General features: G+C 45.0%; 1 protein-coding gene across 1 annotated transcript in view; it reads left to right on the top strand.

The window, feature by feature from the left end:
* The window catches only part of LOC125704987 (uncharacterized), a 132,253-nt gene that overhangs the window by 58,144 nt on the left and 58,447 nt on the right, over window positions 1-15,662 (top strand). Inside the window, exons 9-10 of the mRNA XM_048971234.1 lie at window positions 2,158-2,271; window positions 3,110-3,229. Of these exons, the coding sequence (XP_048827191.1) occupies window positions 2,158-2,271; window positions 3,110-3,229 (234 nt within the window). The remainder of the gene's footprint in view (window positions 1-2,157; window positions 2,272-3,109; window positions 3,230-15,662) is intronic.

The following is a 15,662-nucleotide window of genomic DNA, read 5'->3' as shown; positions in this document are numbered from 1 at the left end:
AGTGCTTGGGGGCGATACCTTGCTCAGAATACTTCTGTGATACTTTGCTGGTCGGGGATTTGAACCAGCAATCATTCAATTACAAATACACATCCCTAACCATTGGGCCACCACTGCCACCACTAAGATGGTCTATGGACACAAACAAACATAACAAATCCAGATGTTGACACTATTAAGTTGTAATCACATTTGTGTAATGGTTTGCATGCTGAGTTGAGGACCCCTATCCTGGAGGTCCAGGCTGCTGCCCCTAGGTCCCTAAATCTCTTAGGCATATGTGGGATGCTGGCTTCCCTTCATATCTGGGCCTCCTTATGTATGTGTGTGTGTGTGGGGGGGGGGGGTACTAACCCCCCTTTGTGCCTAGGCTACCCAGTACCCCTCGTACCAGGTTGGACCTTCTCTCAAGGGTTCCAAACCTCCGGGCCATAAAAGTTGGAATGTTAGCCCTGGTGTATGTGTGTGTGATCCTACACAGCAGCACTCAGGACAAAAAGCAGTAAAGATGCCAAATAACAACATCATGCTAATCAGACAGAGCATGTTAGCGAAGCCAAAGCTCATTACGCAGCTCAGCTAAAAACCATGAAAAAGTACAAGCAGGTAACCTGCCCTTTCAGCAAGACAGACTGGCAACAGCAGCGAAGTAAGAGGGAAAAACTCACTGGGCACAGATGCAGACAGAGCAGGAGCAAAGGAAGAGGGCTTGTGCAGGTAAAGAGCAGGTGTGTTATAGGTGCTATTATACGGCCGAGTTAAGAAAATAAGCAACAGGACCAACAAAAACACCGATGAGAAGCAGCAGCCAAAACCCACACAGCAAACTCTCAGTCAGAAGTGGTGTCATCAATAGTCCACACTGTGATTATGTGTCACTTTCTTGCCAACAGCCACAGATCAGTGCCAACAAATGACTTAGTTTTACTCAGTATCGTCTCTGTCGAATACAAAATATTTCCAAACAGCGGGAGATAAATGTTCCTCTTTGAGTTTCTCCTCCTCACTCATTTTTGTTCAGTTTCTCACAAATGTGCCGCACTGTCTATGAGTCCAACAGCAAGAATGATTATGATTGGCTGGGAGAGCGCATGCAGAGCTCATGTAAATGCAGCAGCGGTACATTTACAATGATTTTGTAACATGTACTAGATAAGCTTGTTCTTGTGGAGTGGAAGGTGTGGGAGTCTGTTAATCGGAATGGTACTTTATTTGAGCTGGATGTCTGAAAGGGGAATGACAGTTGTGTGTGTTTCGTATGGAATGGCTTGACCCTCACTGGGGTATGACTGTAGCGCTGAGGTTCATTCCCCATGGGGCCTCAGTAATCAGGTGTATAGTGCGGATGGATATCCTAATCCTACCCTCCTCATACACTAACTTATAACATGTATGGTGCAGATGGATATCCTAATCCTACCCTCCTCATACACTAACGTATAACATGTATGGTGCGGATGGATATCCTAATCCCACCCCTCCTCATACACTAACGTATAACATGTATGATGCAGATGGATATCCTAATCCTACCCCTCCTTATACACTAACATGTTATGTGCAGACAGAGTTTGGTTAATTTTACCCATAATACATCCCTTCAACAGTGTTTCCATGGCTTATCTGAAAATGCTATAGTGACCACACCACACCCCTCCCTTTCTGTTGTCCCTGATGTGAATGTTACTTGTTTTGACCCCTCACCTTCCAATGGGGCCCCAGCTCCTGATTCTTGTGTGTCCCTCATGCCCTGGAATATCACAGAAGGCCTGACTGCAGCCCATCACTCTGCCTTCATATGTGCTCATTGGCGTCACACTTATCCACTTACCTGGATGGAATCATACAGGCTGATTGGCTCATTTGGTTCCCCTATGAATGTGACTTTATAGCTGTTTGGATGCATGATTTAGGGTGAATAATGTCTCTCAGCCAAACACCCTCACTGACGTTTCATGACCCTTATTAATCTGCTTCCTAACCTGTGTGACTCTATGGGTTAGAACTTAACCGCAGGCTGATCCTGCTCTCTGATGCTTACTTACACGTTACTTTGGACAAAAGCATCTGATACACAAATTAACCACTGAATGCATTTGTTTTTTCTTGTGTTTAATATTAACTATTTGTTGATTAAATATTCTTACCTCATTTCAGGTTCTTTCATTGAGTTGTCAGTGAAATATTCCACATCTCCAGCTGAGAAAGCGATGTTTGGAGGAATGTTTGGTGGAATCATATTTATATTCATCTTTTTTGTTTTATTCCGAAGTGAGTATGTTTATAAATGGATTTCTGGAGTACTAGACTAGAATTAAACATAGAGATTTATTTTCTACTTTGCATTTAAACAGAAATGTGTAACAATTTACATAATTTGCATTTTTATAATGCAGTATCTGTTTTGTTCACTGTTAATCTGTATCCATGGGGCAGCACAGTGGCTCAGTGGTCAGCACTGCTGCCTGACACCTCCAGGGTGCTTGTTTGAATCCCCCCTCCTCTGTATCTGTGTACAGTCTGCATGTGGTCCCCATGTCATGTGGGTTTCCACCAGTTACTCCAGTTTCCTCCAGCAGCCCACAGTCTCCCTCTCAGGTTAATTGGTGTCTGTAAATTGCCCATAGCATGTGACTGTGTGTGTATGGCCTCCCATCCAAGCTGTACCTCTGTCCTGTGCTGCTTGGGAGAGGCTCCAGGCCCCCTGTGACTCCGCCCACTGCTGTTCTCATTAAAGCTGTATTGGTCAGTGTGAGGACTGGTCCTTTATTAGCGGAGGCCCCTGGCTCAGCCTGTGCATTAAAGCTGTATTTGTCTGGGTCAGTGGGGGGGGGGGCTGGTTCTTTTTTAGTGGAGGCCCCAGGCTAAGCCTGTGCATTAAAGCCCCCCTGCCCCCCAGCACCGTGGGTTACCTTTAGTCACCCTATTTATATCTTCAAATTAAGTTGTTTTTTTACCACAGTGTCTGACATGGGATTTAACCCCTTATGCCCCAGCTGACAGGGCTGTGCAGAGCAGCGCCTTAAACACAGGACACTCAGCACATTTGTTCTATATTCTCTGTCTGAAATGAATTTTATGTTCACTAACTGTTTTCTTCTCGTTTCAGTTGTTGACTTTGTGGTTTTCACAAAGTATTCAGAAGACAGAGAAAAAAGAGATAAAATACTTAACTACATAGCAGGAATAACTGGAGTTACATTCCTGGTCATCTTGGCTTCATCCATCAGTAAGTCTGTATAAGTTCCCATATGTGCTGTTTGCATGTTCACCCCATGTTTGCACTGGTTCCCTTTATGCAGGGGCATCATGCACCTTTTCGTGAGCAGAGCAGCTTTACATCCAACATACACTCACTGGCACTTTATTAGGGTCAGCTGTTTAATTGCTTGTTGAAGAAAATATCTAATCAGCCAATCATATGTCAGCAGCACAATGTATAAAATCATGCTGATACAGGTCTGGAGCTTCAGGTATTGTTCACATCAAACACCAGAATGGGGAGGAAAGGTGATTTATGTGACTTTGATCGAGGCATGTGTGCTGGTGTCAGACATGCTGGTTTGAGTATTTCAGAAATTGCTGATCTGCTGGAATTTTCACACACAACCATCCTAGGGTTTACAGAAAATGGACCGAGAAAGAAACAAACATCCAGTAAGTTGGCGTTTCTCTGGGAAAAAATCCCATGTCGGTTCTTGATGAACTTTAGTGCTGAAAAAGACCTTTTATTGCTACAAGAGGTGACTGGCAGAGTGATAATAGGCTGGCAGAGTGGTAATAGGCTGGTAGAGTGAGCCTAATTTAGAGTCGGCTTGCAGAAGGTTGTTTTCCACAAGAAATGTATTAAAGCCCAATAGGGAAGTTGGAGGATGTTGTTCCCATTATTATTTATGTATAAACAGCTTGTACTCTGTCCCTGCCTGGGTGGTGGGCACACCCCCCCTGTAATACCCACACATCTGAAGGGGATGGGGGATCTTCTCCCTTCTGGGGTTTGTGAGGCAGTCTGTCCATCTCAGAAGCTGCAAAATGTTATGACTGAACATGTCTGTAATGCCCTGTATGCTGAAGTTAATTACTAAAAAGTTAACTCATAGTTCCTCATTGGGCGTAAATCTTGGTCTGATTCTGTCAGACTTCATCTTGCTTCCTTAATACCTTCCTACTCCTCTTCACCTCCCACTGAACATTGATCTTTGAGGATATAGTGTTAGCTTCCTTCCACATTTCCTCAAACGCCTCCTCAGTTCCCAGCTGAGAACTCCAACATGCAATCACACACCAGTCCTACAGTTGTGCCAATGTCCATATCTTCTCTTTGAAGATATCACTGTGAAGATTCTGTACAAAGCAACCAACTGCACCCAAAACTCAATCAGTGATGTTGCTTAGGGCTCATGCTGTACCTGAGAAGTAATAATCAAAACTCTTCTTGGTCTCCTTCTGATACACAGTCACCACTACAGGAATGAAAGACAGAAGAACATTGCAAAAATTAATCATGGAAGATAATCTTGTCACACTTAGAACATGCAGAGTTTTGTATTTCCCTGTCCCTGACTGCCTTCCTACTTGTTGAACCTCAACAAAAAGGTCATGGTGCTTCACAGAGCCTCTCATGACGGTAGAAACACCAAAGGAATTCCATGAAGCTGAAGCACACGTCCACAACAAGGGTCAGTCTCTGGGCAAAGCAAAGCACTTAACAGACCTTCTCATTGTTCTTGTTCTGGGTATGATGTTAATCTACATCCAGGTTCGAGGTCCTCTAACTTATGGGGAATAATTTGTGGGTTGGTGGCAGGATTGGCACTCCAGCCACCAGAAAAAAACTCTCACTGATCCATTTGGTTCTCCTGTATGACAGCTTACACACCTCTGTAATTGGCTGACAGAGCAGCACAGCTAGTGTAGCCCTGCCTCTTATATTGTTGGTATACAGGCCAAAGTTTATTTCTGGCTAAGATATTTTGCAAGACCAGCTCCAGTTGTGTCCTTTACATGGAATAAATCAATAAGACACTCTTCAGTCTTTGCACCATATCATAAAATTACAGGCAGCTGAACACTATTGTGTCAGGGCCAGTTCATACTAATGGTATGCTTACGGTCTGTGCACAGTGTGAGGGCTGTAAATTTCATCATCGGGGTGTCTAGCAGACGTTTTGCGTGCCAGTGCACATTACCTGTGCATGTGCAAAGAATTTGACTGGGTGCTTCCAGAAGATGGTAAAAGGAGAAGAATATTTGTTGTAGTTAGAGACACTTTCAATAAGTAGCTGTGTGAGGAGGTGTGAAGTTACCCGCAGACACATAACTCATCATTGAAGGAGCACAGAGATGTATTCCGGTGCAGGAATTTGTATAAACAGATCATCCAAACACTGCTGGCTGAGATGGAAATATATTGTTTGATATGTTCTGCACTACGAGAAAATTGGATATATAGTGCACTTTAGTGTTTTTGTGCATTTGTTATTTGTTGTTATTTGTGTGTTTGTTATAAAGTTCATGTCACTTTACAGTTGTTTAATAAGTAGGCTTATTGATTTTTCAAAACTCCAGACAATGTACTGCAGAATACAATATTTCCAAAAGCAACACTATTCTGGAATTTTGAGATCTTGGCACTAAAATTCATTGAGAGGGAGGGGGGTCCCAGCTAATTTCGATTTCAAAACTCCTTGGTACATTGGATTATCGTAATACCAGCCAAAATTGGTAACTTTAAAACAGTACATTACCCATTTCACTACACTGCTTGTATTTGTTGCAATACATCTGCCCTCTACTGGTCTTGGGGAGTATCATTGCTATATGTATGGGCAGACCGCGACAGTCTGCATCCACAGACAAATATAGCATGTACACAGCTGTGCGCAGACCATAACAGCACAAGGAAAAGTGGAGTATGAACTAAGCTTCAAGGCACACAGAGAGATACTTGGCTTTGTTCACCTCCTTACTAAAATCCTTCTATCTTGTTTGTTGCACAGTCTGGAGTAGCAGCAATTTCATCTCACATCTGGTGTAGCAGGATATTCATGCATATGACAAATAAAAATCGGAATCTTTACCTCGTTCACCACCAGTGTTGGGGTCAGCACTCACAAAAAGCAATGTATTACTTATTACTCATTACTTTTAAAAAAAGTAATGCATTACTTTACTTTCCACAGGGAGTAATTAAGTAATTAGTTACACTGCTTATCACATTACTTTTGAATTACTTTGCAGTGATGCATTGTTTAATTTAATCGCTAGTCACTAATAGCATATACAGTAAAATACCGTTATAGTGGGCTCGCTTATAACGGAATTTCATCTATAATGGACGAGGTCCTTTAAGAACATAAATGCATCGGATATAGTGGACTCGCATATAACGGAATTTCACTTATAACTTACAAACAATTTGGTCCTCAGGGCCACTTTTACAGTACCTATGGTTATATTCAGCTATAACGGACATGCTGGCTCCGTCTACAAGTCGCATGGCGTGCCGGTGATATCCAGTGCAGATACTGAGTCGGGATTATTAATAGTCACACATCTGGTCAGGTAAAGTTGGATTACTACATGTACAATATAATAATCTATACCAAGTGTGTCTGCCGGAGTGTAGCATGAGTAAATGGTGTCCTGTAGTTGTGTTCTGGGCATACAGCAACTCTGGATATAATGGACTTTGGATATAATGGACTGTTTTGCCAGGTCCCTTGAAGTCCATTATAACTGGATTTTCCTGTATTATTAAACCTCATATATACCCACATATCAGCTTCCCAGCTTTAATAAGGATGACATTTAGAAATTCTTTATTTTATGTTCTTTAATAAAGGAAGGCAACAAATCGGGTTCAGGGGGGGTGAAAACTAGTCAAAAGAGCACTTCACAGTACAAGACTCAACTGGATGTTTCATGTGTTTCAAACAGGCAAGTGAAGGCAGCACTGACATCAGGCTATAAGCCTCAAAATAAAACTCTGTTAATACTGTATATAAAAAATAAAAGAAGCTGGGCTTTGTAACACCACATGGTGTCAATATAAACTGCCCCAAAATAAAATATAAAATAGAGTGACACGATGGTGCAGTGGTTAGCAGTGTTACCTCACACCTCAGGGACCAGGGTTTGAGTCTCTGCACTGGCTCCATGTGTGTGGAGTTTGCATGTTCTCCCGTGTCAGTGTGGGGTTTCCCCCTCACAGTCCACAAACATGCTGAGGTTAACTGGAGCTGCCAAACTGCCCATAGGTGTGAATGGTGTGTGTGTCTGCTCTGTAATGGGTTGGCATCCCATCCTGGGTGGTTCCCTGCCCTGCACCCATATTGTCCAGGATAAACTCCAGACCTCCCACAACCCTGAATAAGATAAGCAGTCACAGGAAATGGATGGATGGAAAATAACTGACTGGCTTTTTTCTAACATTACAAAATAAAGACAAATTTAAATGAGGAAAAACATTTAAATGGCAAACAGACTTTATCAGTAAACCAGTGGTTATATCTCATTAGGAGGAGTTTCTCACATTGTTTGTCAGACAGTCTATTTCTCCTTGGAGTTAACTCTAGATTTCCCAGCCTGAAAAGCCTCTCCACTGGTCCACTAGATGGCGCTGCTGTGTTGAATTTCAACGACACAGTCTTTATTGTAGAGAATGGAACAGGACCTCTGACCCTGACTTCAAATATTCAATGACTTCAGCATAAGGCGGGGGGCGCAGAGGCAAAGGATGATCACTGTGACAGTAACGGAAGGAACATGGTGAGGTACGCTGTCCACCGGCCAAAAAAGGCCATACAGCCACCCCCAGGTGACACTGCCGTGTTCATCCTGGTGAAGCTGCTTCAGCACCTCTGTCATGTGCTGTATAACCAAAGAGATATCGGCATCATCACTGGCCGGGACATACTGTACGTGCAGCATTCATCCTCTGTCATGTGCTGTATAACCAAAGAGATATCGGCATCATCACTGGCCGGGACATACTGTACGTGCAGCATTCATCCTCTGTCATGTGCTGTATAACCAAAGAGATATCGGCATCATCACTGGCCGGGACATACTGTACGTGCAGCATTCATCCTCTGTCATGTGCTGTATAACCAAAGAGATATCGGCATCATCACTGGCCGGGACATACTGTACGTGCAGCATTCATCCTCTGTCATGTGCTGTATAACCAAAGAGATATCGGCATCGTCACTGGCCGGGACATACTGTACGTGCAGCATTCATCCTCTGTCATGTGCTGTATAATCAAAGAGATATCGGCATCATCACTGGCCGGGACATACTGTACGTGCAGCATTCATCCTCTGTCATGTGCTGTATAGCCAAAGAGATATCGGCATCATCACTGGCCGGGACATACTGTACGTGCAGCATTCATCCTCTGTCATGTGCTGTATAACCAAAGAGATATCGGCATCATCACTGGCCGGGACATACTGTACGTGCAGCATTCATCCTCTGTCATGTGCTGTATAATCAAAGAGATATCGGCATCATCACTGGCCGGGACATACTGTACGTGCAGCATTCATCCTCTGTCATGTGCTGTATAGCCAAAGAGATATCGCCATCATCACTGGCCGGGACATACTGTACGTGCAGCATTCATCCTCTGTCATGTGCTGTATAACCAAAGAGATATCGGCATCATCACTGGCCGGGACATACTGTACGTGCAGCATTCATCCTCTGTCATGTGCTGTATAACCAAAGAGATATCGGCATCATCACTGGCCGGGACATACTGTACGTGCAGCATTCATCCTCTGTCATGTGCTGTATAGCCAAAGAGATATCGGCATCATCACTGGCCGGGACATACATGCAGCACTGGTCCACATACCTCCCTCCTTCACCAGCAAGATATCCAGCACCAGTCTTCTCTGGGTTGAGCTCTTTGTTGATTCCGGTTATGGCATCAGTGATGGCATTAACAAATAGTGCTAGATGGTGATGGATAATCTCCTGCTGATTCCATGCTTGTACTGGGGAAATATAGCATACCAGAATCCTATTGGGGGAAAATCATCTTTACCGGTTCCACTTCTCACCCGTCGTGCATGATGTCTGTCAGAGTATCAGATGGAGACATACAGCATTGAGTTAGTGGTGAGAGAGCTGCAGGAGATCACAGACTCCCGTCCAATTGCGCGGGAGCCAGGAATTTACATTGTGGCCACACCACCAATACCGGTCTGGGATACTGGGAGCGGTGGCAATTACCCAGTGCTTAAATACGCAGGGGTTCCTGAGAAACACAACAACTGTCACCACATGAAGTCTGCTAAAGCTGCTTCTGCCTGACTGTTCTCCGCCCGGTAATTGGTGCCTTTCTTGCGGCGTATTGGTGCTCAGAGTGTGGGCACGCCCAATCAGCACTCATCCCACCTCATCCAGGCACGTCGTCACCTAATGACTCTCCTCCTGTTGTCCCTGCTGAGCCCCGCCGGGCTCCGGTAGTCTCCTGCAGTGTGAGGCGTGTATCCAGGTGGCCCTCTCTCCAACCTTCACAGCCATCTGCATTGTGAGCAGAATCCCAGCCACCACTTCCTCTGGAAGTCCTTTACCATGATCCAGACTGGTCTGAGGTTGTATAGCTGCACCTGAACAGTAGCCCGGAGCCCTTATTTTACGTGCACATGTACATGGGACAGAACAGAAGACATCCATGCACAGTATTGCTTCTCCATGCATTTCCGCTGTTTGGGTAGAATAATGATTTGGGAGAGATCCAGACTCCAAGGCTTTATGCAGACTGCAAATCCGACCTTGTTGGTTTCTGTTCTTGGTTCCCTTGAGGCTGAGCATCTACAAATAGTTCCATACCAGCATTTTCCACTTTGGCGTTTCCTTCAAATCAGGTCTCGGTGACACACTTGGTTTACGGTCGCCATTTGATAGTGTCCTTCCCCTTCTCCTCCTATGGGGGGCAGTGTGGCAGGGTTTAGCACCGGGCTCCTTTTCACAGTAATGTTCAGCATCTCCAATAGAGCTGCATATGCAGCCCCTCCTCTCATCCACTGTTTGGACAAAAGGGCCCATGTGGTCCGGAATACCCCGAGTGGGGGGGTTGTCTGCAGAGCTAGTTTTAGGTTGTTGAAGGCTCGTTCTGCTTCCTAATTCCACGTAACATTATCATGTGCTTATAAGCCTTTCCCATGAATTAAATTACTCAAAAGGGCTAATAATACTCCATAGTTAGGTATAAAAGTCCTGCAGTATGATCACATCCCTAAAAAGGACATCATCTGTTTCTGAGTTTGAAGCATTGGAATTTTTTTAATCGCTGCTACTCTTTCTGCATCTAATGACTTCCCATTCGCCGATAACTGAATTTCTGGGGCATCATGTTTCATGAATTATAATTTTGACAGGCTGGGTTTATATACAGTGCCGGTGCTCTGCCAAATGGCATAGTAGTGTTACAGTGTCTTTTTCACATTGCCCTTTAGATGGCGCCGCTAGCAGAAGGTCATCTGTAGGAGAGCCGTGCCTGGTGACAAGCCCAGAGAGCTCAGGCTGTCTTCAGAGCTTCATTATAAATTGTTGGCAACTCACAGGATCCCTGACACAATCTGGTAAACGTATAAGATTTACCCTCAAACTGGACTGCAAGCCAGTATTGACTGTCTGCGTATATTGGTATGCTGTAAAATGCTTTGGTCATGTCGATTACAGAAAAATGAGTACTACTGGGTGGAATTTGAGACAATATTGGCATGTTGTACTGTAGCATTTACTGCTTGCAGGTCTTGTACAAGGGGCGGCATGGTGGTGCAGTGGTTATCACTGTTGCCTCACACCTCTGGGACCTGGGTTCGAGTCTCCACCTGGGTTATGTGTGTGTGGAGTTTGCATGTTCTCCCCATGTCGTCGTGGGGTTTTCTCCGGGTACTCCGGTTTCCCCCCACAGTCCAAAAACATGCTGAGGGTAATTGGATTTACTAAATTACCCATAGGTGTGCATGTGTGAGTGAATGGTGTGTGAGTGTACCCTGTGATGGGCTGGCCCCCCATCCTGAGTTGTTCCCTGCCTCGTGCCCATTGCTTACGGGATAGGCTCCGGACCCCCCGTGACCCAGTAGGATGAGCGGTTTGGAAAATGGATGGATAGAGGTCTTGTACAAAAGCCATGATTCTGGTTCCCCCAGACTCCTGCATTTTTTAACTGGAAAAATGAGTTTTCACACGGCACTATTACTCCCTCTTATTTTAATAATGACTGGAATACAGACCTTATTATCTCTATCGCCTCTGCTTTCAGCAGGCATTGCAGTTTGATCTAAAATAAGATTTTGGTGTAATGACTGCTGGTTCCACGCCCTTGATCAGTCACACATCATGTTTTTTGGTATCATTATGTCTACAGGAAGTTGGGCTAGTAAATAACCACTTTTTTGCCTAGCAAGGCCTTTTTTACTGGAAGTTGTACGCCTCTTTCAACAAGAACTGTGTAATTTAGATCAGTCACATAAGTCTTTAGTGAGGAGCTGAGCGTCACTGTCGGGTCGCGTGTATACTCATAGTCATCTGCACTCATACATCATCTCACCCAGGGACCCAGATCCTTCCTCTCATCCTAGAGTGTAGGGGTGAGTCTTTCTCCTGTTTACTCCCGTAGCACCAACACTCACAGCATCTCCTATCACTCCAAAACATCATTTCCAGCCTTAGCTTATCTCTCCTCCATTTATACCATTCATTCTCATAATGCTCATCTGGACCCCCTTTGAAACATGCCAGTCAGAGTGCAAATCACTAGGGCTCATATATTATACATTGTGTGCGTGTGTCTTTGCCTGGTTTATCAGTAAGTCATTCACTGAACACAGCTGTAGGTACGAGTCTCCACTCATACACATACAGAAGGCGAAGGATCATGTGTCACTAAAGTGAAACTGCTGGGTCACTCATGCCCAATTCGCTCAGTCTCGTCACTTACAATCCCTCTGGGGTGCTGATTAGCACTATGGCCAGTTTGTCAAATCTCGTGCCTGTAAATTTACAGGACAGCACTGCAAATAGGAGGTATGAGAATAAGACGTGTCTGGATTCAGAACACGTCTTAAAGGTTTTGTGAACTTTTCTGTTATAATTTGGCCAGACGCTCCAACAGTGTTCAGGAAACTTCCGCTAAGTTTGGGCGGCGAGTCGAACTCAGACATTTTTATTACAGAATTTCCTGCTTCTGAATCAACCAGAAACTCTGTCTTTTCCTTCTACCATCAATATCACAGTGGTTAAAGCCTTATGTGCGTCTGAGTCGTATTCTACATGTGTGACTTGCAGCTTCTGTACTTTCTGTCTTGGATATATGATAGCTTGTGTCACGAGAATCGCGGGGAATTCTAATAAGCAAGAGAGTCTTCATTGCAGTTAGCTGGGTTAGTAAGGAGCAAAGTATCATTAGGGCAGTGGACAGTGTGTATTTGGACTCACCCCTTCCCGTCCCCCACCCTCGACACAGTCCCCCCCGGCCGCCGCGTTATCGCCTTGGATCCTGCCCCTGTCCCTCCCTGAGCCCCTGCTTCTGCCCCGTCCTCGTCCTCATGCTGTTATATTTCCAGTGCTCTGCACCATGGTGAGCATTGCCTTGTAGAGCGTCGTCCTTTTTGTTCTGTTGTTTCTGCGCTCTGCCTCTTAGTAACTTCTCTGCGTATTTCGCATGTTGTTCAATTAAATGTAATTTGCCAGAATCACAGATGATGTACGTCTGTTTGCAGCTATGTCCGGTCTCAGTCTGTTTGCAGCTATGTCCAGTCTCAGTCTGTTTGCAGCTATGTCCAGTCTCAGTCTGTTTGCAGCTATGTCCGGTCTCAGTCTGTTTGCAGCTATGTCCGGTCTCAGTCTGTTTAAGAAACTATTTAAAATGGGCTTCGTAAGTGGTCACAACTGGGTCTGCATTCATGTTGCCTGGTCTTGCTATTCCACAATAGGCATCATTCACCTCCATCAGCCTCTGCAAATACTGTGTGTCTCCTTCCTGTTGTTTGCAGGAGGAAATCCTGGTCATGTCCATTCACACAGGGAAAGCCTCCCTTAGTTGGTCCTGCAGTCTGGTCAGGAATGAACGATATTCCACATTGTCCCCATGATCTGGGTGTTGGGCGGTGACATTGTCCGTCTCAATCTAGGTTGTGTATATTTCGGAAAAGTCCAATCCCAAATGCAGTCCAAATAGTCAGAGGAGTTCATAACTGGTGGGTCAAAATTCTGCACTCACTCCCCCTGTTTATCAAGGGGTTGGTGATGCTTCACGCTACATCACTGAGGTCACCAGCAGTCCAGGGTCGGTGGAGTAACATACGGTCACCATGGGGTCCTGCCACTCCAACCATGGGCAACTGGAGGACGTCGTTTAGTTGCTCAGGCAGGGCCTTCAAATTCATATTCTCAATTCAGGAGGAAATGCTGACGGCAGGTTCTCTTATATTATTTCTGACCTGAGGGGCTCATTCTTCCTGTATCTGTCTAACCATGTCCTCAAACTCCAGGAATATGAAGCTGTTATTGGAACAGCCATCCACGACCCTGTCCAGGATAAATCACCCTCTCTCGTGGAGAGCCAGGCGCCCCCCTCCCCTCGTTCCCTGTGTAAATCTGTGGAGGAGCTCAATTTGGTATCATTCTGTCTGAACCCCTCCACCAGAGAAAACTCTTTATTCTCTCCTTGCTTTAAGTCCCAGTCTGGCATATATTACATCTTTGTTTCTCACTCTCTCATCCCTGCTGTTTCTAATGCTTCTCTGCTTTCCTCTTCTTTATTTGATCACAAGTGTGCTTTACCCCAGTTGGCTGTGCCCTCTCTACCTCCTCAGGCCTTGCAATGGAGATTTAATACTTCTCTGCTTCAGAATAAAATTTATAGCTTATTTGACCCCTAGACTTGAAGAATTTATCTCTGTTAATGGGGGCTCCACTGACGACCCAGCCTACTGCTGCATGGCTGATAAGGGCTTCCTTTGTGATGCCAAGGTTGCTTTCGCTAACAGCCTGGTTCACCAATATGGTCAGATGATTTCTGATCTTGAAAAGCGCCTCTCAGTTAGAAAGTGAGCCTTGCTGTGGTGGATCAGGACCATGAGATCCGTATTTCTAACACAAGGGCCGAGCTGAATGCTCTTCTGTCATACTGTCCGAGTTTGTGGTTCATCACACCAGGTCTTGCTTTTATATGTCTGGTGCCAGACCTAGTAAACTATTGGCTCTCAGGCTTAAGCAGTGTGACTCATTTTCAATGATCTCTTCAATTAAACTTAAAGATGGGGTCCAAACCACCAAGCCTATGGGAATCAGCAACTGCTTTTTTTCAGTTTTTTTCAGTTTTACTCAGATTTATTCTCCCCACCCCTCTGTCTCCCCAGCCTCCGATCCCGGTTAGTTTCTTGATGCCTAACCCCTCCCCCAGCTCTCAGGTCCAGAAGCCTCTGTGCTTGATGCTCCTCTTTCAATCGCTGAACTTAAAGAGTTTCTGGGCTCCATGAGCTCAAGGAAAATCTTCAGGGCCTGATGCCTTCTCTCTCCATCTCCTTTCTGAATTGTGGAAACTGCTTTCTACTTCACTCTTCCACATCCTTCTCTTAATTCATCTATGATGATTTTACTGTTTAAAGAAAGTGAAAACCCCTCAGACTGTTCTGCTGCCACCTGCTGTCCATGATAAATGTCGATGTCAAGCTGCTTGTGAAGGTTCTTGCTCTTCGACTGCAGGCGGTGATTTGTAACTTGACCAAACTGGCTTTATTAAATCCCACCATGTCACCGACAGCATGCGCCTCTCCTTAGATGCAGAGAAGGCTTTTGATAGGATGAATTGGTCATTTTTGTGGAGGGTCCAGGACAGAATGGGCTTTGGCTTTTATTTTACCAGCATGACTCAGACCCTTTACTCCTCCCCCTCCTCACTCCTCCTGACTGATACCAACATCTCTCCTCCTTTCCTGCTCCTTCGAGGTGCCAGGCAGGGCTGTCCACTATCCCTTTACTCTTTAATCTCTCATTAGAGCCCGTAGCCACAGCTCTCCATCAGTCAGATCTCATGTCTCCTATCCTGGTTAAAGGTTTTCCTCAGACAGTCTCCTTATATGCTGAGGATCTGCTCCGTTACCTTGGCAATGCCCCAGCTGGTCTTCCTCATGTCCTTAATCTGTCTCAGACATATGAATCCCTGTCAGCTATAAGATTAACTGGGCAAAGTCTTCTCTTCTTCCACTGAATCCTGCATGTCACTTTTCCTCGTTTCCTTCTTCTGTCCCTCAGGCGACGTCTTTCAGATACCTGGGGTCGGACATCTACCCCTCAGTCCTGGAGCTTACAGCTGCCGTCTTTCCCCATGTTCTGGAGGGTATTAAGGTCTCCATCTCCTCGTGGTCTTCTCTCTCCCTCTCATTCCAGACAAGGCTGGCCATTATTAAACTGAATGTGCTGCCAAGCATTAATTTTATTAGCTCTATGCTTCCTCTTCCTCCTCCTCCTAGATACTGGGCCTCTGTTAAATCTACCATTTCTACGTTTCTTAGGGATTGCGCCATGCGTGATACAGAGAGCAGGGGAGAATTGTAAACGCACGACTGTAGAGACAAAAATGACAAGCTGTTGTGTAAATTAAATAAATAACATAAGGGTATTTAGTTTGTTTAATA

The sequence above is a fragment of the Brienomyrus brachyistius genome, chromosome 12, assembly GCF_023856365.1.
Source record: "Brienomyrus brachyistius isolate T26 chromosome 12, BBRACH_0.4, whole genome shotgun sequence".
NCBI classification, from domain to species: domain Eukaryota; kingdom Metazoa; phylum Chordata; class Actinopteri; order Osteoglossiformes; family Mormyridae; genus Brienomyrus; species Brienomyrus brachyistius.
This window is presented reverse-complemented; position numbering and strand designations above follow the sequence as displayed.